This window comes from Vulpes vulpes, chromosome 8 (assembly GCF_048418805.1).
Source record: "Vulpes vulpes isolate BD-2025 chromosome 8, VulVul3, whole genome shotgun sequence".
Taxonomy (NCBI): Eukaryota; Metazoa; Chordata; class Mammalia; order Carnivora; family Canidae; genus Vulpes; species Vulpes vulpes.
Window position 1 is genome coordinate 16,962,642 of NC_132787.1, and position 23,114 is coordinate 16,985,755.

General features: G+C 39.7%; 2 protein-coding genes and 1 long non-coding RNA gene across 10 annotated transcripts in view; 2 read left to right on the plus strand and 1 right to left on the minus strand.

Annotated features, from left to right (window-relative positions):
* AMN1 (antagonist of mitotic exit network 1 homolog) overlaps nucleotides 1-10,416 on the plus strand; it is a 58,246-nt gene extending 47,830 nt beyond the window's left edge. For all 4 annotated transcript variants that reach the window (XM_026000082.2, XM_026000084.2, XM_072765633.1 and 1 more), the window contains one exon: nucleotides 10,207-10,416. In XM_026000082.2, the coding sequence (XP_025855867.1) occupies nucleotides 10,207-10,280 (74 nt within the window). In that variant the 3' untranslated portion in view covers nucleotides 10,281-10,416. The remainder of the gene's footprint in view (nucleotides 1-10,206) is intronic.
* A 3,707-nt stretch (nucleotides 10,417-14,123) lies between these two features.
* ETFBKMT (electron transfer flavoprotein subunit beta lysine methyltransferase) lies at nucleotides 14,124-22,884 on the minus strand. Of its 5 annotated transcripts, XM_072765628.1 has the most exons (6): nucleotides 22,144-22,377; nucleotides 20,429-20,536; nucleotides 19,771-19,867; nucleotides 19,207-19,559; nucleotides 16,566-16,696; nucleotides 14,124-15,425 (listed from the first exon to the last, which is right to left on the minus strand). In XM_072765628.1, exons 4-6 carry the CDS (start codon nucleotides 19,530-19,532, stop codon nucleotides 15,082-15,084), a joined length of 801 nt encoding a protein of 266 aa, XP_072621729.1. In that variant the 5' UTR covers nucleotides 19,533-19,559; nucleotides 19,771-19,867; nucleotides 20,429-20,536; nucleotides 22,144-22,377; the 3' UTR covers nucleotides 14,124-15,081. The 5 variants fall into 5 exon arrangements, with proteins under 5 accessions (XP_072621729.1, XP_072621728.1, XP_072621730.1 ...); XM_072765627.1 differs by lacking the exon at nucleotides 20,429-20,536 and having other exon boundaries at nucleotides 22,144-22,384; XM_072765629.1 differs by lacking the exon at nucleotides 19,771-19,867 and having other exon boundaries at nucleotides 19,207-19,703; nucleotides 22,144-22,283.
* Nucleotides 22,462-23,114, plus strand: part of LOC140599893 (uncharacterized) — a 33,447-nt gene continuing 32,794 nt past the window's right edge. The window contains exon 1 of the long non-coding RNA XR_012002911.1: nucleotides 22,462-22,916. This is a non-coding gene — a long non-coding RNA (uncharacterized lncRNA). The remainder of the gene's footprint in view (nucleotides 22,917-23,114) is intronic.

The following is a 23,114-nucleotide window of genomic DNA, read 5'->3' on the forward strand; positions in this document are numbered from 1 at the left end:
AAAAAAAAAAAAAGAAATAGCCTGATGAGTCTGAATGACTTTGGGTTGTCAGCTGTTCTTTCAAGTAAAAAAGATGTTCCATGAATAAAGTGACTGTCTTAATTCATAACCCTAAAAGACTCTCAGACTGTAAGAGCTACAGACCATACTCTGAGAACCACTGCTTTACAGTAAAAAACAATAATCAGTTACCTTTAGCAGTTGGAGCAGGAATACAATATCCCTTCCAAATCACTTCTTATATTTTCCATGTGGCTATACTGGAAGTGAAAGTAGATATTAAAATGACAACAGTTCAAAAAACTTGGAATAGGGTAACAGTAGTTTTAACCTAGAAGGTTATCTAGGCCAGCATTTACCAACAAAGATGGTCTTATGTAGTTGTTTCATCACAGCAGATTGGGACTATTAGTTCAAAAGCCCACTGGCACCAAATATCTATTCACCCAGTGATTTGATTTGATTTATTTGAGAGAGACAGAGAAAGAACATGAACAGGGTGGGGGAAAGGAGAGAGGAACAGAGAGATAGAGAAAAGCAGACACCTTGCTGAACAGGGAGCCTAAAGCAGAGCTCAATCCCAGGACCCTAGGTCATGACCTGAGCTGAAGGCAGACGCTTCTACTGAGCCACCCAGGTGCCCCATTCAGTGATTCTAAACACAACCTAAAGAAGCAGATTTTTAGTCATCTATAGCCTTCCTGCTCTGCATACCCTGAAAAACTGCACTCAGGCCAGTTTTTGGAACTCTCTGACCCAGAGACTCCTTATCTTGATGCTGAGTGACATTATGACACATAAACCTTCTCTCCAGTCCTCTGGGAGTTCGTTTACCCTCCTTCCTTTCTCAGTAGTGCCCCCACACATACACACACACATTGTTGTCTTAGGAAAATCTCATGTTGTGAGGGACTTCTGAAAGGAAATCTGTCAAAGTGCGGCCCAAATACAACTTGTTGTGTCCTACTGCCACCTTGTGGTCATATCTTTTTCCTTGATCTGCCCTGAAATCCTTTAACTACAGTGACATGGTATGATGTTCTAGAAAATACCATAGGCATAATGCTAGGGCTTAGGGCAGACCACCCCAAAATATGCCATGGAGTATATTATTTTGAATTAAAGTTACTGAAGAAACAGCCAGTGCAAGAAGAACACTCTGACCTCCTTTTGTCTCCAAAAACCAGGAAACAAATCTCACATGTGAAAGGTACCATCCCTGCACCAGGAGCTAGAAAGACATCCTTATCGTCAGAGATGGGGAATTCAGGGCCTAAGACGTCTATATAAACAAACCTTGTTACTTTTAATAATTTATTATCCCAGCCTCAATTCTGTTTAGATTTCTGTTCGAAGCTCTCAAACATAAGTTTTCTTTGTCCTGTCAGTTCCTCACAAAGTTATTGTTTCTCTGTCTAAGAAGTATAAAAGCTTGAGACTCCTGAGTGGCTCAGTGGTTGAGCACCTGCCTTAAGCCCAGGTCATGATCCCAGTCCAGGGATCGAGTCCCATATCACGTCCCTGTGAGGAGCCTGCTTCTCCCTCTACCTATGTTTCTGCCTCTCTCTGTGTGTCTCTCATGAATAAATAAATGAAATCTTTTTTTTTTAAAATGAAATCTTAAAAAAAAAAAAAAAGAAGTATAAAGCTGTCTGTCTTGTCCCATATCTTTGAGAACTGCATACATGCAAATTTAATTTAATTTTCTCCTCTTAATCTGTCTCCTGTTAATTTAATTCAGTGACCAGCCAGAAGAATCTTGAAGGGTAGAGAAAAATTTTTCTTCCACAACAATAGCATAGAACTAAAAGTGGTTTTTGGTGGGGGGGGGGTTATATTTTATTTATTTATTTATTTTAGAGAGAGAGCATGCAAGACCAGAGGGAGGGGCAGTGGGAGGAGACGGAGAGAATCTCAAGCCTACTCCATACTGAATGCAGAGCCCAATGTAGGGCTTGATCTCATGACCCTGAGATTATGACCTTGGCTGAAACCATGAGTCAGATGCTTATCCAACTGAGCCACCCAGACACCCCAGACCTAGAAGTGTTCATGCATCCAAAAAAGTTTGAGAAATGCAACATACTACTATAATGAATGTGATACAGGGAAGTTTGGTTTTTGTCTCACAGAGTCAAAGAATGAATCTCGTGGACAACAGAGAGTGAGTAAAGAGATAGAAGTTTATTAAACAGAGATACAGAGAAAGCTCTCAGAAGTGAGGGGTCCTGACAGGGATGACACTGAGGGCTTTTTGATTGGCCTTTTATGAGAACTGACTGGGAAACTTGTGGCCTTGAGATTCTTGTGCTGTTTTGGTTTGAGTTAGAACAGGTGATAACATCCTTAATGGCTTACTTCTTCTTTGGGGTCTGATTATTCTTTGTTAGCCATATATGACCATCATAAAAAGACACCCTCCCCATCCACACCTAGGGCAGGGTGGTCTGGCTTGCCAACATTTTGGGTATTTCTGTGAACCTGATTCCATGGCCCCCTACCTAGCCCTAGCCTAGCCCTATTTGTCCCTAACTTAAATGTTAATTTATCAAAGGCTCTGAGAAATTATAGCTAAGAAACTTGTTTAACTGTCTTTATGCAAGCATTTCCCAAAATTTTTTTAGCATAGAACACTTTCATGGACCTCAATTTGCCCTTATGTATAATTGTCAATTATAAAATTGGGAAATCTGATAATAATGCAAAAGAATTCATACACCATGGCTTTATTAATAAAGGCTCATAAAGAGAAAAGCAGTTCAAGTTTTTCAACTACCCAGATCATTTCTACTCTTCCCTTGTATATTATTGCTACCATTATTGAATGAAAATAAAATGGGGTAATATATTCACCTTTTATTTTAATTTTTATTTATTTTTTTCCAAAGAAAATAAATGGTTTTTTAGGGGAGGGGGACTCCCCTTACCTAGGCTGGTAAATGAAAGTTTTTTCTTCTTTCTTGATAACTTATATGACATTTTTCCTCATGCTTATATAGTTTTGTGGTTGTTTGTATATGACTATGTAAAACAATATGATTTATTATCCGTGAAAATATATGTATATAAGTATGTTCAATTATAATGTTATCCTCAAAGCAATCTGACCCCCAAATTGACAGTGTCACCATCATTTCTCCTCAAATTCCTTAAATTAATAGATTTATCTTCTCTGCTATAATTCTGTGTACTTTTTTAAGTTTCTTAACCTTAAAAGTTAGACTATAAACAAAACTCGACATTATAAATCAGGTCTTAAACTGTTAGAAACACTCTGACTTGGGGCAGCCTGGGTGGCTCAGAGATTTGGCGCCTGCCTTGGGCCCAGGGCATGATCCTGGAGACCTGGGATCAAGTCATGCGTTGGGCTCCCTGTGTGGAGCCTGCTTCTCTCTCTCTGCCTGTGTCTCTGCCTCTCTCTCTGTGTCTCTCATGAATAAATAAATACAATCTTTAAAATAAATAAATAAAATAAAATACTATAAATTATAATTTTTAGAAAGAAAACCCCAGGCCCAAGGTAGATTCATTTGCCACAGTACAGCAAACTAAGACTTAATTACAGTTTCAGCTTTTCCAGAAGTAAAATTTTAAGCCAGTCAATGTAAAACTTTCTGGTCAGCACCAATGAGATAATCTGTCACGTGAGCCCACTTCATCCCCCTCAAAGAAAGGTGAGGTAATCCACTTCATAGGACCCTTTGTCTCTCCTCCTGTGAGAAGGTGAGCTCACCTAAGCCAATCCCTATTTTTCTTTTGATAACAACTTCTTGCCCTACTCTCCTTCCTATAAAAACCCTCTATTTTGTACAACAGTAGAGAGAGCTACTCTCTACTTGCTAGATGGGATGCTGACTGATTCATGAGTTGTTTAATAAAACCAGTAATTCGGGCAGCCCTGGTGGCGCAGTGGTTTAGTGATGCCTGCAGCCTGGGGTGTGATCCTGGAGACCTGGGATCGAGTCCCATGTCAGGCTCCCTGCATGGAGCCTGCTTCTCCCTCTGCCTGTGTCTCTGCCTCTCTCTCTCTCTGTGTCTCTCATGAATAAAGAAATAACATCTTTTAAAAAAAAAAAAAAATAAAATAAAACCAGTAATTCACTTGTTCTTTAACATAATGTACTTTTTATAGATGTTATGGAAGCAGGAAAATAATCTTACAAGTTATTAAATTCTTTTTAATTCAATTATGTCTGCAGTGGTAATCAGTAAGTTCAACCCACTCACCTTTACTAATCTACTACAACAGACATGCATTTCAGTTTCTCATAATTCTCTAAACATGTTCCACAGTGTTTGCAGGCATGGAGGTTTAGATTTTAGGAGGACAATAAAGCAATAAGACAGCACTAAATTAATTTATGTCTTACACTGAAAGGCAGGAAAAATCAACAGGAAATCTGCCACTTGTGATTGAACTGACCCAAATTTTAGTAATATGTGAGGATTTGTTTCACCCTGATTACTATACAAGGAAGTTTTTTACTTAGATTCCTAGATCGCAAATATGTCAAGATTTACCACATAAAGCCCAAAACAAAAAGTATTTTAAGACCCTAGTGGTTTCCTTCAGTTTCCTTTAAGTAAAGTTGATTCCTTGCTTAAAGGACAACTCTTTCATTATTTCATATTTTAATTTTTTCTAAATCCTGTATTATTGTTTCCTCATCATTATTTATCCATTACCGATACTGTGCCACAGAATTTCATTATTCCAGACACTGTAATGAAGCATTATAGCCTTGACCATTATTTGTAAAAATCTGCCAGCCTTACCTTTTCCATTGTATATTCTACAAAAATATCTAAATTACATTTTCCTTGATCATTTGAAAAATCTAATTTATATTTCCCACAGTTTCTTCTTTTTCTTGGTGCTCTAAATCTCCTGCCATACATCTCTTTCAAAAGGTGGTCTCCATCTATTTTAATCATATATTTTGAGAGATAGTAAAATCTCCCTGTAGATGTAGAGACTTCATCTACACAACACCCTTGTTTTAAGGATAAGGGAACAGAGAATGAACTTAAGTGGAAATACTTGATAGTAGAACTGGAAATAAAAACCTTAAGTGACCTTATTAAAATCTCTAATTCTTTCCCTAGTGGAACAATTTCCTGAGCCATTGATGTCAAGTGGCTTAACTATTACTAGAAAAGGGAGGGAAAAAGGAGTGTGACAGCAAGCAACAGCGGTGTGATTGGTATTGATGATGTTTTGAGTCTTTTTCAATCTTGAGAATCTGTGTTTGGAAGGGTGCCACAATATGCCACCCCAAAATATGCTTTCTTCAGGATAAGGACTTTTTTGACCTGATTATTTTTGAGAAACAGCAGACACTAGAGGAGTTCTGAATATGGAGAAGTTCTTTTTAAGAGAAATTTGCATTTATAAAGAAAAATCTCCATTTGTAAGTATCTCCCTCTATATACTAGGAATAAATGGGTGCCTCTAAATCACAAGAGAATCTTATCAATGGCAAAGACACCAACATAAATCTATATAGTAAACCTTACCTTTTACTTTTTACTGTGCTATGTCTAGTAACCTCCTGTAATTGGCCTTCCCACCCCTACCCACCCCAATATCTTTCTTTTGTCTTTAGCCGTAGATGGTACTTAAGGTTGTAGCTAGGGCCATCTCTGAGTGTTTCTTATTTTCCCTGGGTATCTCTCATGCATATATGAGGTATACATATTGATAAGGTGTTTGTTTTTCTCTGATTAATCTATCTTTTATTACAGGGTGGTCTCAGCCAAGAACTCAGAAATATAGAAGGAAAATTATTTTTCTTCTCCTACAGTTTCTACACTGTTCTGGCAAGGGATCACCAAATCCTTAGAGAACCCACAGTTTCTCTTTGGAGCATTGATTATTCCTACTACTCAAACTCAGTCCTAACTACTCAGCATTTTCTCAGGAAAAGGGTGCCTGACCAGACTTTCAGTAATGTAATACTGCCACCTAGCAGTATTACATTACAGAATTTTAAAATTACATAAAAATATACTGTATGGAAAAATATATATATATACTGTATGGTTTATTGGAGGGGAAAATATCATCCTATTCATGTGCAATAATAGATTTCTACAAAAGGATGACACAAGTAAAGTTGGAAACAAATATGTATTTGTAATGTTTGATAACATGTTCATAATTAGTAAAAATGTCAAAATAATCCTGAAAACACCAATTAAAATGAAATTGGGGGCAGCCCGGGTGGCTCAGGGGTTTAGCACCACCTTCGGCCCAGGGCGTGATCCTGGAGACCTGGGATCGAGTCCCACATCGGGCTCCCTGCATGGAGCCTGCTTCTCCCTCTGCCTTTGTCTCTTCCTCTCTCTCTCATGAATAAATAAATAAAATATTTAAAAAATAAAAAAATTAAAATGAAATTGGGAAGTATAAATTTCCGATTGTATTCTTCTTTTTAAAATTGTATTAGTTCTGGATCCCTAGAATCCCACATACATATTAGGATCATCTTGTCAATTTCTGAAAAAAAGAGAGAGACAACTGGGATTCTGAGAGAGATTGAATTGCATCTGCAATCAATTTAGGGAATATTGCTATATTAATATTATCTTCTGACCTATGAACACAGATGTCTTTCCATTTCTTTAGATCTTGAATTTCTTTCAACAATGCTTAATAGTTCTCAGGCGGGAACCCTGGGTGGCTCAGTGGTTTAGTGCCTGCCTTCCGCCCGGGGCCTGATCCTGGAGGCCCAGGATCAGGTCCCGCATCGGGCTCCCTGCATGGAGCCTGCTTCTCCCTCTGCCTCTCTCACTCTGTGTGTCTCTCATTAATAAGTAAATAAAATCTTTAAAAAAAAAAATAGTTCTCAGGCTAAGTTTTCCAGTTCTTTTATTAAATATATCCCTAAGTATTTTATTATTTTTGATGGTAACATAAACATAATTCTTTTCTTAATTTCATTTTTGGATTTTTCATTGCTAGTGTATAAATACGTTTGACTTTTGTATATTGATCGTGTACTGTGAAGCCTTGTTGAAACTCATTTATTCCAATCTTCTAGTGGATCTGTTGGAACATTATATATACAGACATTTTATATGTATGTACAAATACAGATAGTTTTACTTCTTTCTAACATGAATGCCTTTTATCTCTTTTCCTTCCCTAATTTCCTTGGCTGGAACCTCCAATGCAATGTTGAATAGAGGGGAAAAAGCAGGGGGGCCTGAGTGGCTCAGCAAGTTTAGCGGCTGCCATTGGCTTGGGTTATGATCCCAGGGTCCTGGGTTTGAGCCCTGAGTCAGACTTTCTGCTCAGGGTGGAATCTCTTTCTCCTTACCCCTCTGACCCTCCTGGCTACTAGTGCTCTCACACTTGCTCTTTCTCCAATAAATAAATAAATAAATAAATAAATAAATAAATAAATAAATCTTTAAAAAGAAAAAAAAAGATGAAGTGGAAAGAGCAGACATTCTTGCCTTATTTCTCATCCTAGGGGGAAAACATTAATCTTTCAATATTAAGTATAATCTTAAAACTTTAGTTCTTTCATAGATACTCTTTATTAAGTTGAGGAACTTCCCTTCTACTCCTCGTTTGCTGAATGTTTTAATCATCAGTGTTGTCAAATGCTTTTTCTTTTTTTTTCTTTTAAAGATTTTATTTATTTATTAAGGAGAGACAGAGAGAGAGGCAGAGACACAGGCAGAGGGAGAAGCAGGCTCCCTGCAGGGAGCCCGATGTGGGGCTTGATCCCGGGACAATGGGATCAAGACCTGAGCCAAAGGCAGACGCTCAACCACTGAGCCACCCAGATGCCCTCAAATGCTTTTTCTGTGTCTGTTGAGATGATTATGTGGTTTTTGTCCTATATTGATATGGTATATGTCATAGGCAGAATAATGCCCCCACCCAAAAATGTTTAGAACCTGAATATGTTATATAGGGTTGCATATGGAACTAAAGTTGCTAATCAGTTGACCTTAAAACAGGGAGATTATCCTGAATTATCCAGGTGGGCCCAGGGTAATCATAAGGGTCTTTTTTTTTTTTTAAGATTTTATTTATTTATTCATGAGAGACACAGGAAGAGAGGCAGAGACACAGGCAGAGGGAGGAGAAGTAGGCTCCATGCAAGGAGCCGGATGTGGGACTCCATCTTGGGAATTCGGGATCAGGCCCTGAGCCAAAGGCAGACGCTTAACCACTGAGCCACCCAGGCATCCCCATGAGGGTCTTTATAAGGGAAGGAGGCAGGCAAAAGGAAAATCCTAGAGAAGGCAGTCTGAGAAGGACTCTAGCTACTGTTGTTCATTTTGAACGTGGAGGAATGCCAGGAATGTGGTAGTCTCTAGAAGCTGGAAAAGTCAAGGAGGTGAATTCTCTTCCTTGAGCCTCCAAAAAGGAATGCTGATTTATTTTAGCCCAATGAGACCTAATTTGGAATTCTGACCTCCAAACTATATAATAATAAATTTGTGTTGCTTTAAGCCAACAAGGCTGTAGTAATTTATTAAAGTAGCAATGGGAAAGAAATACAGTGTATTACATTAATTGATTTTCAGATGTTAAACCAACCTTTCATTCCTGGGATAAATCTCCGTTGATCATGGCATAGGAGCTTTTCTATATGTTGCTAGATTTGACTTGCTAGTGTATTGTTGAGGATTTTTGAGTACATATTCCTAAGAGATACTGGTCTGTTGCTTTGTATGTGTATGACGTCTTTATTTGGCTTTAGCATCAGGGTTATACTGGTCTCATAGAATGAGTTAGGAAGTACTCCCCATATCTGCTATTAGTAAAGCCATTCTAGCTTTGTTATAGTTACGGTTTTCATGATATATCTTTGTGCTTTTACTTGCAACCTAATTGAAACCTCTCTTTGATTTAGAAATCAAAAAAAAAATTGAAATCCTATATAATGGATTTCTTCTATAATAAAGGATATATTATCACAAAACTGCATTTGTTCTCTTATGAGCTGTTTTTGAAAATTAGTTATTGATGTAAACCTTTGTTTTTTTAATTGTAATTACTTCTCATTTCCATACATTCTGTTTCTCTTGCTTGCACTGCGTCTTGGTATTTTGGCTTATTTTTGTTTAGTTTAAAATAAAATTTAGGAACCTTATGTAGGGCCCACTTTTTTTTCTATTGGTTTGTGAAATCCATAACTAACAACCATTAAACTAGAAAATTTCCAAGACTGGTTTGGAGCTCTGATGTCTATGCAACATAGGCTGTATCTATTAAACAAACTTGGTAAACTTATGAATAATTTGTAAAGTAGTAACATTTTATTGGTATTTTTGCTTTAATTCATGTTCTTAAAAGACATTATAAAATTGACTTTGCAAAAGAAATGTAAACCAGGGCAGCCCCGGTGGCTCAGTGGTTTAGCGCCACCTTCAGCCCAGGTTATGATCCTGGAGACCTGGGATCGAGTCCCATGTGGGGCTCCCTGCATGGAGCCTGCTTCTCCCTCTGCCTGTGTCTCTGCCTCTCTCTCTCTCTCTCTCTCTCTCATCTCTCATGAATAAATAAATAAAATCTTTTTTAAAAAAAGAATTAAAAAAAAAGAAATGTAAACCATATTAAAATCACTACTATACATTGTGAATAACAGAGAATCTAAATGCCCTAAAGATTAAAGTATATTGAATTCATTTAAGTTATCTATTAAAAAATCATGCTTTATAATACTATTGCACGATGTGGAAGACGTTTACCTACAGGTCAGATTACCCTCTTCTAGTAACTGCTCCTTCCCCTAACCATTTTGGGCAAGTTGTATCTTACCACCCCTATAGGCTTTCTTTAATCCTGCTCACTCCTTTGTAAATAATTGCTTTGTTAAACTCTGTTCAAGCTCTTCATGTTAGTGTGTCTGTTGCTTCCCAGAACCCTGAGAAAGTTTATTTACAGGTTAATGGCGAAATTATACCTTTACTCTCTGGTTGATGAAATTAAGACAAAATTACAGAGAAAACAATGAATGCCTATTTTTTTACAAGTATTACTATGGTATGTGCACTGCAGCTAATAAGGAGGGTTACCACTAATTGTTTTTAGTTGTATGTGATTCTTTATATATCATCCCCTTTAATCTTTTCAACAACTCTATGAGATATAGTAATCGTCATTCCTACTTTATACCTGAAGACGTAGTAAGTATCTTTGATTATTGCGGATTAACAGATTGTCATTGTTTTTTTCTGTAGATCATTCACGAGAAGTCCTGGAGCAATTAGTAGGCCCAAACAAACTAAAGCAAGTGACGTGGACTGTTTATTGATGCTTATTGAAGCTTATCAAAGCAATGATCTTCATACTACATTCCCAGGAAACAATGGTTTTAAGACATTGGCTTTCCAATAATGTGGTTTTTGCTTTGAAGTTAACAGACTCTTAAACATTTTAATAGTGCATTATCCTGTTTGTTTGCGGAGTCATTGTTTTTGACGTGGTAAGCCTAGCATGCCCTCTAATGTATGGGGGGGGGGCGGGGGTTGGGCAGGGACTATTGTGTTTGCTCCTTAAGTAACAAACTTTTAAATTACCGGTTTTCCCTGAAGATTTCCTTCTCCTACCTACATATTTGAGCTGTTGTAAGATAAATTTACCGTTATGAATAACCATTAGGCAAATTCTAAGTATCTCTAAAAGCATAATTATCTTCCTTGCTATTTTCTGGCCCCTACCTTCCATAAGCATTTAAATGTTCATTGGCCAAAAGCAAAGCTGAACATCAGGCCCGTAAATCCTCACAGAATTTATTATTTCAATTAAAAAATAATAATAAAAAATAATAATAATAATAAAATAAAATATAATAGTTTAATGTCATAAACCCACATCATCCACCTTAACCGTTCTGAGAGGCCTTTGCCCAGACACTTATTTGATTCCTATGGCTACTTTTCCCAAATAGTTGCTATTCATCTATGAAATTTCTTCCTTAAATACTGCATTCAGGAACATGTAAGAATGAGTAAATACAAAATATCATTGGACAGTCCGGGTGGCTCAGCAGTTTGGCGCCACCTTTAGCCCAGGGCATGATCCTGGAGACCCAGAATTGAGTCCCACATCGAGTCCCACATCGGGTTCCTTTCATGGAACCTGCTTTTCCCTCTGCCTGTGTCTCTGCCTCTCTGTCTCTCTCATGAATAAATAAATAAATAAAATTTAAAAAGAAAAATACATGGGGCAGCCCTAGTGGCTCAGTGGTTTAGCGCCACCTTTGGCCCAGGGCCTGATCCTGGAGACCGGGGATGGAGTCCCACATTGGGCTCCCTGCATGGAGCCTGCTTCTCCCTCTGCCCCTGTCTCTGCCTCTCTCTCTCTCTGTCATGAATAAATGAATAAAATCTTTAAAAAAAAGAAAAAAAATACAAAATATCATTATAGAGGCTACTTCCTAAAGCTTGGTTGGTTTCATATTGTGAAATAAACAACATAGATCTTAGTTTTCAAATGAACTGTATTACTCTTTTATAATCACAAAATTCTCAAGTATACTATGCTTAAACCACCCCAAATTCAGTATATTCCCTGTACCATAAGCCTGTCTCAGTGGGACCTTCTTAAAGATTTCCTATTCTAACTGTGATGCAATACAAAGGAAGTTAAGTATGATATAGTAAATTTCTTCTACCTGTTTAGGAGGGTTTATACATTCAACTCTCTTTCTTGACCTTACTATTAATTACTTTATAAATGTGGTATGTATGGTATGGATATATATATATTGCCCCAAGGTGGTACATATGTACATATGTGTAAAATGGTAAGACCTGTTCCACCTATGAAAATTTTCTAAAGACAAATTCAATAAAACATAATAGTAAACATCAAAGTCAGTAGCTTTTCCCCCTTTTTGGGAAACAAGTTTTTCAAGACCTAAAGTGTCAGCTTTTTAGGGTCTGTAAAGGAGTATCTTCCTAAAAGCACTTTGCAGTTTGATATTCTTACCCTTTTATATTGCTGGTTGTATTAGCTATTTCTGTTTAAAATGTCAGTACCCTCCCCCAAGAAGTAAATGAATAAAAAGAAAAGAAAATTTCAGTACCCCAGTCCTACCTATCACTAATCATCCTCACCTATCACTTTGATCTCTTTATTTTTCTCCTTACCATCTATCACCACCTGGCATCTTGTCTGTTTTAATTATCTCTCTACCAGGGATCCCTGGGTGGCGCAGCGGTTTGGCGCCTGCCTTTGGCCCAGGGCGCGATCCTGGAGACCCGGGATCGAATCCCACATCGGGCTCCTGGTGCATGGAGCCTGCTTCTCCCTCTGCCTGTGTCTCTGCCTCTCTCTCTCTCTGTGACTATCATAAATAAATAAAAATAAAAAAATAATAATAATTATCTCTCTACCCTAGAATACAAGGTTTATGAAGACAGAAATTTTTGTCTTTTTACCCACTGCTATATCCCCAGTGCTTAGAACAGTATCTGGTACATAATAAGCACCCAATATTTGTTGAATGAATGAACACACAAAAGAAATAGAGGAGAAAAATAAAAATAATATCCGTACTCCCAATTTTCGGTCAGATATTATAAAGTGATTAGAAGTCATCACTCCAGTTCTCATAATATAAAAGCTGAACTGAAAATCATGAAGTGGTACAGTATTACTTGAAAATGGGTTTGGACTAGTAGTAAATGTATACTAAAGCAATCACTAAACATAATTTTTTAAATATGTATAGCTGATATCCTAAGGGAGGAGGGAAAATAGAATCACAAAATGCTCAATTAAAACCAGACAAGGAGGATGCCTGGGTTGAGCATCTGCCTTCAGCCCAGGGCTCGAGCCGGGAGTCCCAGAATTGAGTCCCACATTGGGCTCCCTGTGAGGAGCCTGTTTCTCCCTCTGCCTATGTCTCTGCCTCTCTCTCTGTGTCATAAATAAATAAGTAAGTAAGTAAGTAAGTAAGGGACGCCTGGATGGCTCCTTGGTTGAGCATCTGCCTTTGGCTCAGAGCATAAGCCCGGGGTCCTGGGATTGGTCCTGCATCAGGCTCCCTTTGGGAGCCTGCTTCTCCCTCTGCCTGGGTCTCTGCCTCTCTCCCTGTGTTTCTGAGTAAATAAATAAACAAACAAATAAATAAATAACAGAGAAGGAAAGAAAAGAGTGGAACACCAAAAAACAAATAAGGAACTAGGGCAACAAATAGGAAACAGTTATAAATATGGTAGAAATTAATCCAGCTATATCAATAACCACTTTAAACATGAATGGTCTTGGGGATCCCTGGGTGGCGCAGCGGTTCGGCGCCTGCCTTTGGCCCAGGGCGCGATCCTGGAGACCCGGGATCGAATCCCACATCGGGCTCCCGGTGCATGGAGCCTGCTTCTCCCTCTGCCTGTGTCTCTGCCTCTCTCTCTCTCTCTGTGACTATCATAAATAAATAATTAAAAAAAAAAAATTAAACATGAATGGTCTTAATACAAACCTGGTTGTTAAACTATGAAGTCATTCAAGGCTCACCATTATATCCATGGGAAATTTTAAAATAAGTAACACTTGGATTATCTCAAAAACCTTCTTGTGCCCTCCTGAAAAATCATTAAGTTAACAGAAATGGATATTTAAACTTAAATCTTCTCTTTCTTTCATCAAGTTGATTTCCACAGTGCTCCAGAATATAATTTTCTCTTTATCTTGCTGAGAAGGGCAATAACCAACAGAGTACTCTGAATTTTCAAAGGACGTGGTCAACAAAACCCTTTCCTCTCAAATATCACCTAATGCCAGTGTAGTCTGTAATTTCTATTAATTTTAACCCAAGGCTGAATCAAAATTCAGAGCTGATAATGTTTAAGACCCAGTAGACGAATGGGAATTAGATGCACAAGAGTTGTTTCCCTGGACTGGAATAAACTCTGGCTTCCAAGTTCAAGAATCACAAGATCCTCTGCAGCCTCAGCTCTAAAACTCCCATCTAATTATCCTCTTTTCCTATCTAAGCAACAACTTGCCCTTCACATTTCTGCTATATCTGAAACTGTGATCACATCTCCCTGGTACCCAAATCCCAGTGGTGTGCGTGCATTATTAGAAAGTTTATATATGATGCACATGTTGTAAACCATTCCTATGCAGTGTGCAAGAACATGAGAGGACATTAGCAAGGCTGCATTTTATATTTTTTTTCCAACACATATAATGCTCATGTTCAGTTTTAAATTAGAGATTAGAAAATTTACAGTACATATAATTAGTACAAAATCTTAAGTAAGACCCAAAGGTAAAACCTAAGTCTCTCTCTCACCCCAGTCTACCAGCTACCCGGTACCCTCCCAAAAGGCAACCACTGTTCAGTTACATATTTATCTTTTCAGGGACATTCTATGTATGTTGCAAGCAACTCCTGTATTTTATATGTATATTCATATGTAGCTATATATGTATATCTTTCCTATACAAATAGCAGGGTCCTATACCTATTCTTCTTCACATTCCCATTTATGTCATAGAGTTTTTATTGATAAAGAAGATCCTGACAAGTTGGTACATGTCAAGATAGCATAACCAATTTCTAGCTAACCTTGGTGAGCCATAAAGAGGCATGAATCATAAGGTAACAGTATATAGCATATTCTAAAATCTTTATTTTTATCCAGGACTGCCAGTTGAGGTCCTATTACTTACTAAATACTGTATGAGGCACTTTGATGCCTCATTGATCTTTACAGGTAACTTTTTTGAAATACAGTATTCTTCTATATTTTTTATTGTATATAATTCAAAGATACAACCTACAGTTGTCCTCAACTACTGAAACAGACTTCACTACACTTTCTCGTTCCTCTCCACTACTTGAATTACATTTTGCTACCATTTTGGTATTGTCCTCTAGGATTCTATTCCTACAGCAGTAAAACTAGAAAACTGCAGGCAGAGATTTGTATATTTGATGTAATGCAGAACAAAATTACATGACAAAGGCTGACAAAACTTTAAGACTTCATATTTTAGAAACAAGATTTGCCATTTAACAAGAACTACATGCTTTAAACTGGAGAATCTTTTAGGGTTAAACCCAAACATAATATATTCATACTTGGAAGCACTTGGATAACTCAAGGCTGAAAATCCCATACTGTGCTTGTTGTCAATCCATTGTTTTCCCTCCTAGTGGGCTCTGGAAGTGAATATTCTATCAGTTTGTGTAGCTGATGTTGAATGCTATGTCCACTGAATTGGGGTCGTCCAGGGTCACCAATCAGTACTCGAGTTCTGTGGGTCCAAAAGCAATTCTTCAGCCATTGATGAAGACTGTCTGCAAGGTCCTCATCATAAAACATATCTCCAAGCACAACAAGGTCCCACTTATCTTGTTCCAAATCCAAAATGTTTTTGGTTAAAATGGGAAAAGGATTCAGTTGGTTCAATTCACAATTCAGTCTGATAGCCATTCCTGCAACTTTAAAAAGCACATAATGAATTGGTATATGCTAGGCAGTTTTAATCCCCTATTAAGTAATTTAGAAAATATCCTAATAATATTTTTTTCCCTTTTGTTCAAAGTGGTTTTTTAGATAAAGAAGTTTCTACCAATACAAACTATTTACTACAATTTTCAGATGCATGAGTGGACATCCTGAAAACAAAACAAACAATACAAAACACCTAGAAATGTCAAGGCTTTCAGGAACATTTGCTGATCTAATAACCAAGAGGTTTGGTTTGTTATAGCTGTCCAGGAGACAGGGAATCAAGCCTTGAGCTTGAGCAACGTGGCAAGTTAGAACTGAGACCCCTGGGTGGCTCAGTCTATTAAGCATCAACCATCAGACTCTTGATATCGGCGCAGATCATGATCTCAGAGTTGTGAGATCAAGCCCTGTGTCAAGCTCATGCACTTGGGCGTGGAGCCTGCTCAAGATTCTGTCTCTCCCCCTCTCCAACCCCTTTAAAAAAATAAAATAAGTATAATCAAGAGCTAGATCCTCAGTAAAACTGTAAAGTAAAAGAAAATCAGATAAGATTAAAACTGACCTGTCTCAACTTGGGATTTAATAGAATAAAATCTCCCTCAAAACACAAGGCCTATCCTTACTTGGGTTTTGGGTCAAATACACACAACCTACATATTTCAAGAAATCTCTAGCCCAGAAATTCACAGTAAGCACTCCCAGGTTGGTACACACATAAATACAAATCCTCTTAAGAAATATGCACTTCAATTCAGGCTTCATAGGAGCCTCAGAGATAAAGTCCCACTGAACATAATAAGTTCACAGTATCAGATTACAAAATACACATGGAAATAAGCTATCACGTTGAGGCATCTATAGATAATTATCCCAAAAGAGAATAAAGATAAGCTTTAAATATTTTTAAGTTGTGGGGCACCCAGGTGATTCAGTTGGTTAAGTGTCTGCCATGATCCTGGGGTCCTGGGATTGAGCCCCATGTTGAGCCCCAGGTCGAGCTCCTTGCTCAGCAGGGAGCCTGCTTCTCCCTCTTCCTCTTAGTCCCATCGCTCATGCCCCCTTGCTCTCTATCTCAAGTAAATAAATAAAACCTTTAAAAAATATTTTTTTAAATATGAAATCCTTACTAGGGTCTATGTCGTTGGCCAAGATCCTTGATGCCCCACTCATCTTAGCAGCAATAGCTGTAGCTCCACATCCACTCCCAAGATCTAACACAGACTTTCCTCTAACAACATCAGGATTATCCAAAAGATACCTAATTTGGAAAGAAAGCAAAAAACACCGAGATGGGAGAAGGTCAGTAAGAGGTTTAAAAAAAGTCTTTTTTAAGCTCTACACCCAACATGGAGGTTGAACTCCTGACCCTGAGATCAAAAGTCTGTAAGCTCTAATGACTAAGCCAGCACCCTCCCCCCAAAAATGTCTTTTTTTCAAAAATTTCTTTTTAAAATATTGAGCACTTCCTATGATCCACAAACTGTCAAGCCCCAAGAATACAGACTAACAGAATGCTGCTATAATACGGACTCAGTAAGCTAGATCCAAAATTCACTGTCCTTTTGATTATTCATCATAGAGTGTTTTTTCTACTGCTTATTTTGTGTTACAATAACCTCTCTGGTAAGGCACAAAGTCCAGTTCACCAAAGAATTTGGACAAGGGCAAAATAGTTATCAAACAATACAGATAGGGATCCCTGGGTGGCGCAGCGGTTTGGCGCCTGCCTTTGGCCCAGGGCGTGATCCTGGAGACCCGGGATCGAATCCCACGTCGGGCTCTCGGTGCATGGAGCTTGCTTCTCCCTCTGCCTCTCTCTCTCTCTCTCTTTCTCTGTGACTATCATAAATAAATAAAAATTTTAAAAAAAAAAAAAACAATGCAGATGGATGAAAAACCCTGAAATAATGTGTCAACTGACACTTGAGCAAACTACGGGAAAGGAAAGAATATCTGGGATTATGGCAAAGTAGGGGTGTAGTGGCCTGTCTAAAGGGAAAGCTGCTACCCATCTTCACCTCACTACTACCATATAGAAATTCTATGTTAACAGATACTCCTGTTCCTCAAATCAGAGATTTGGGAAGTTTTAAATGCTAGAAACTGATTTTTTGTTTTAAGTTTACAAGTAAAAGCCAAACAAAACACATCCGTGGGTGCACCAACTTGTGACCTCTGATTCAGTCTGTTAAGGAGTTTGATTGTATTTATATTTGAAGTTGATAAACAATCACTTTAATAGATGTCACTGAAAATGTCAGTATTTTTGAGGTATGATGTAAGTAATAAAGCTTGATACTTTGGCAACAACAACCAGAAAATCAGAATTGTTTGAAAATACCTAGAAAGCTCCCATCTCCAGGGTTCCCCAAAAAACTATATATATGCATTTATTTATTTTGCATTTAAAACTACATAAATTTCGTTAGGCCATACCCTTGCTGCAACTCCTTATCCTTTTCAAAGCTCTATAACCTCAAGGTATAAGCACATTTAATCATTTACCAATCTAAGAGCAAAAAACCAGATTGAAATGCTGAAAACTCTTGCCTTTGTCTCAGCAGCTGTGTTTTAATAAAAAGCATAGTGCAATGTGTGAGAGAATGTCCTAAAGCCCCATGATGGGCATAAAGCTTACTTTAAAAAAATTTTTTTAGGGCAGCCCCGGTGGCGCAGCGGTTTAGCGCCACCTGTAGCCCAGGGCGTGATCCTGGAGACCCTGGACCGAGTCCCACGTCAGGCTCTCTGCATGGAGCCTGCTTCTCCCTCTGCCTGTGTCTCTGCCTCTCTCTCTCTCTCTGTGTCTCTATGAATAAATAAATAAAATCTTTTTTTTTTCATTTTTTTTTAATTTTTTATTTATTTATGATAGTCACACAGGGAGAGAGAGAGAGAGAGGCAGAGACACAGGCGGAGGGAGAAGCAGGCTCCATGCACCGGGAGCCTGATGTGGGATTCGACCCGGGTCTCCAGGATCGCGCCCTGGGCCAAAGGCAGGCGCCAAACCGCTGCGCCACCCAGGGATCCCAATAAATAAAATCTTAAAAAAAAAATTATTTTTAAATGCAGATTCAAGTCCAGAGTTCACCTGAGATGTCAGTAAGCCACTAAAGAGGGAATCCTTGCAGGGCCCACTCGCATCCCCTGTTCGTTGGGATTGAGCAGAGGCTCAAGGGTGGGAGTATAAGACTCAAGGAGCAACATTTATGAGATTAAACTAGGAGAGCTAGGGATCCCTGGGTGGTGCAGCAGTTTAGCGCCTGCTTTTGGCCCAGGGCGCGATCCTGGAGACCCAGGATCGAGTCCCGCGTCGGGCTCCCGGTGCATGGAGCCTGCTTCTCCCTCTGCCTGTGTCTCTGCCTCTCTGTGTGTGTGTGTGTGACTAGCATAAATAAAAATTTAAAAATAAATAAATAAACTAGGAGAGCTAAAGGGTTGGGGCTTTGGGGTCCATCTTGAAACTGCACTGGCCCTATCTTATGAACCATGAACCAGACAATACTGTGAAATTTAGATCACTTACAGCTATCTAGGGTCTTGCAGTTAATCCGAGGGTTTCTCTTAAAGAACTGTATTTGAGGAAATAGCTTGATAAACCTGGAGTATGCTTAAACTGCTCCAAATGTGACAAGACTTTGAGGTTTTACTGTTTGTTTTTTGTGAGGAGAAAGGAGAATATAGAGTTGGAAGGGGCTAAAAAAAGAATCTGCAGAAAACAGAAAGGATCTGGAAGGGCCTTAAGGCTTCCCATTTCAGTCAGGAGAGTACCTAGACAGGGCTTGGCCTCCTGGCCAGTAGATTGCCCAGTATGGTTCACTATAGGGCCACAGGTCAGCTCTCTGCCACCAGAACTTGCATCTGGGTGTCAAAAGCCGCAACTGGATTTCAGGGGTGAGGCTGCCACTGCTGGTGACTTCAGTGTTCTCCTCCAGGAAAGCTTTCATCTCAGGGTCCAAAAAGCTTCCAGTTCGTCTCCAAGGGCAGTGGCCCCAGGGAAACAAGGAAAGACCACTACTCCTCACTGCTTTCAGAAAGATACTACAGTGATTCATGGCAAATGGTGCAAATGTTCTCCAGCCCAGGCTCAAAGCCATGAGTCCTTTTCCAAACCACAGGGATCCCTGGGTGGCGCAGCGGTTTGGCGCCTGCCTTTGGCCCAGGGCGCGATCCTGGAGACCCGGGATCGAATCCCACGTCGGGCTCCCGGTGCATGGAGCCTGCTTCTCCCTCTGCCTGTGTCTCTGCCTCTCTCTCTCTCTCTGTGACTATCATAAATAAAAAATTAAAAAATAAAATAAAAAGATTAAAAAAAAAAAAAAACAAACAAACCACAGGTTCTGTCAATGTTGCTGTTGATAAGAGCTGCTGCTCCTTGTGAGGAAGGAAAGGTCTGGCTGCCACGGTGATCTCAACTGGAATTGGTGGGTCTCTAAAAACAGAAAGAATACTGAAAATCCCAAGGCTCATGCACACTTCCACATTCCCATTGTGTAGTAAGAAAATAGTGCAGTGTAAAATCTGTAGCAGAGGATTCACAAGTGCAAGTCCATTTCAGATGGAAGTGTTGGTACATCAACTCAGGAAAATCCAACCGTTTTAAAGGAAGCCTTTTGGGGTGCCTGGGTGGCTCAGTCAGTGAAGTGGCTGCCTTCAGCTCAGGTCATGGTCTCAGGGTCCTGGGATGGAGCCCTGGCATCAGGCTCCCTGCTCAGTGGAAAGTGTGCTTCTCCCTCTCCCCCTACTCATGTGTGCTCGCTCGCTCTTCCCCTCTCTCAAATAAATAAAATCTTAAAAAAAAAAAACCACACACACACACACACACACACACACAAGCCTTTTTCACAACAAAAGCCTTTTAATACTTTAGAACAAATATACAAGCATTTGATTTTGAGAGAAATCCTCGGAAATATGCCTGTTACATAAAATAAGGTTTACCTTTAAAATCCTTTCTCACATACACACAAGATACATTTAATAAACCACTTACTTTTAAGCAGGCACTGTGAATAAAAGAAGTCTCCGACTTCAGGAACCTTAGACTAGCGGTGAGGTAGAGCTATTACCAGGGCAAACACGCTTCTTGCCTGTATGAAGTCTTGCCAAGAGTTGTGGAGGTTACCAAACCATAATTGTGGACAAAGATAATACAAATTATCCTCAGTACCCTCTATTTCAATAACGGTTGTTGTAGCATAAAACATCATGGTAATCAAGATTCAAATTTTTTTCTCTAAAGAAATTTTTACAGATTTGTTATTACAGAATATCAATTCACAAACATCTTTCCGTAAATATCTCCTGATTCATGTTAACCAAGCCTGGGCCAAAAAGACTTGTTCCAATAGGAAAAACACCTTGATAAGAGTAAGAATAGGGCAGCCCGGGTGGCTCAGTGCTTGAGCATCTGCCTTCAACCCAGGGCGTGATCCTGGAGACCCGAGATCGAGTCCCGCGTTGGGCTCCCTGCATGGAGCCTGCTTCTCCCTCTGCCTGTGTCTCTGTGTGTCTCTCATGAATAAATAGATAATATATTTAAATATATATTATAATTATATATTATGTAAATGTATATTATATATTATTATATTATTACATAACTAAACTATATATAATTAAATTATAATTATATAAATATATAATTAAATTATATAATTATATAATATATACATTATAATACATTATATGTATTATAGTATATTATACAATATATATTTAAATTAATATACATTTGATGTATTGATATAGTATGTATATTATATAATTATATAAATATATAATTAAATTATATAATTATATAATATATACATTATAATACATTATATGTATTATAGTATATTGTACAATATATATTTAAATTAATATACATTTGATGTATTAATATAGTATATATATGGTTAAGTTACATGTTAATATATATTTAATATTTGATATATATTTAAATTAAATGTGACATATTTAAAGATTATGCATTATGTATTTAGTATATTAATATATTTAATTCATACATATAAATATATCAGAACACAAGGCAGGCTAAATGCCCGTCAGGCCACCTGTGTGAGCTCAGGCTAGATTTTCAGGCCCCGGGACCCCAGGGTCTCTGACAGCCTCGCTTCTCTCTCACTGGCCCGATCCCGTTAGGAAGTGCTGGGTCTGCCCAGAAGCCTAAGCTTAAAAACGCGGCGGAGCTGGTGCCTGGGCGGCGCAGGCTGTGGAGCATCTGCGTCTGGCTCAGGTTAGGACCCCGGGGTCCCGGGATCAAGTCCCATAGGGGCTCCCTATGCAGTGGGGACTCGGCTGCTCCCTCCATCTCTGCCCCTCCCCACACAGAGCTCGCTCTCAAATAAAACCCTTATTTTTTTTAAGATTGTATGTATTTATTCATGAGAGACACAGGCATAAATAAAATCTGTAAAACCAAAACCAAAACCACAGCAGGGACACCCCGGTGGCCCAGGGCGTGATCCCGGGTCGCGGGATCGAGTCCCGCGTCGGGCTCCCCGCACGGAGCCTGCTTCTCCCTCTGCCTCTCTCTCTCTCTCTCTCTCATGAATAAGTAAAAATAAATAATTAACTGAAAAGTTTTTTTAAAACACAGCAAACAGGATTGTGGTTCGGGACACCACGCGGGCTAGCGCGGCGCCTCCCGCCCCCGTGAAGCATCCTCTGGGAACCCGGGACTGGGCGCGGGGCACTCGGTACCTGTGTTCGTTGTTGAGGAAAGAGGACGGGTTAAAAGGGGGAAGCTCCATACGCGTCCGTGACCACGTTATTTCCCTCCGAGAACGGGAGTCCGTCTTAAAGGCGCAGGCGCAGTCCTTTTGTCCTTCCCAGGCTGGGCTATGAGCGCGCGGGGAAGCTAAGCCCTCGCCTTTGAGCGTCTTTCCCGGCATGCTTTAGAGCCGCACCCGGCGCGCGGCGGCCCCGCGGGGAGGCGGACGCAGGGCTCCCGGTGCGGAGCGCGGAGCGCGGGTCCCGCCCCCCTTCCCAGCAGCCTCTCCGCCTTTGCCTACCTTTCTTAAAGGGGCCGGGCCTCCCGAGGAGGAGCGGGGCACCTGAGGTCGCTCAGCAAGGGTGGGACCCTGAGCTCGGGTTCCTGCGAAATCCGGTCAAACTGTGGAGCGTCTGCTCTGTGCCAGTCACGCCTCGGAGACGGGGCAGTGTTGCTCTTCCCTTCCTCCACCCTACAAAGCTTCTTCCAGCTGCTCGTAGAATTACATTGACCTTAAACACATCCACAGAACAACCCCGAGTTGCATGTTGTGCCTGGGGGGACGAGGAGCTCTAGACGTCATCCTGAACGAAGGAGAAGGGAGTTGGGCACTTCAAAGGGAAGGAGAGTCATTCACAGAAGACGACCAGGGGTAAGTGAGTGCTGGGCCGCACAGAAGCAAGGGGATGGCGAGAGCGATCGTCAGACTTTGCTCCACTCCTACCTGTCACACCTACGTCCCGCGGTACTGCAGTTACCTACGGTGAGAGATCTCCTCTGGAGCAGGTCCTCTGTTGAATTTTTTATTTTATTTTTTTTTATTAAGAGACACAGAGAGAGGCAGAGACACAGGCAGAGGGAGAAGCAGGCTCCATGCAGGGAGCCCGACGTGGGACTCGATCCCGAGACCCCAGGATCACGCCCTGGGCCGAGGGCAGGTGCTCATCCGCTGAGCCACCCG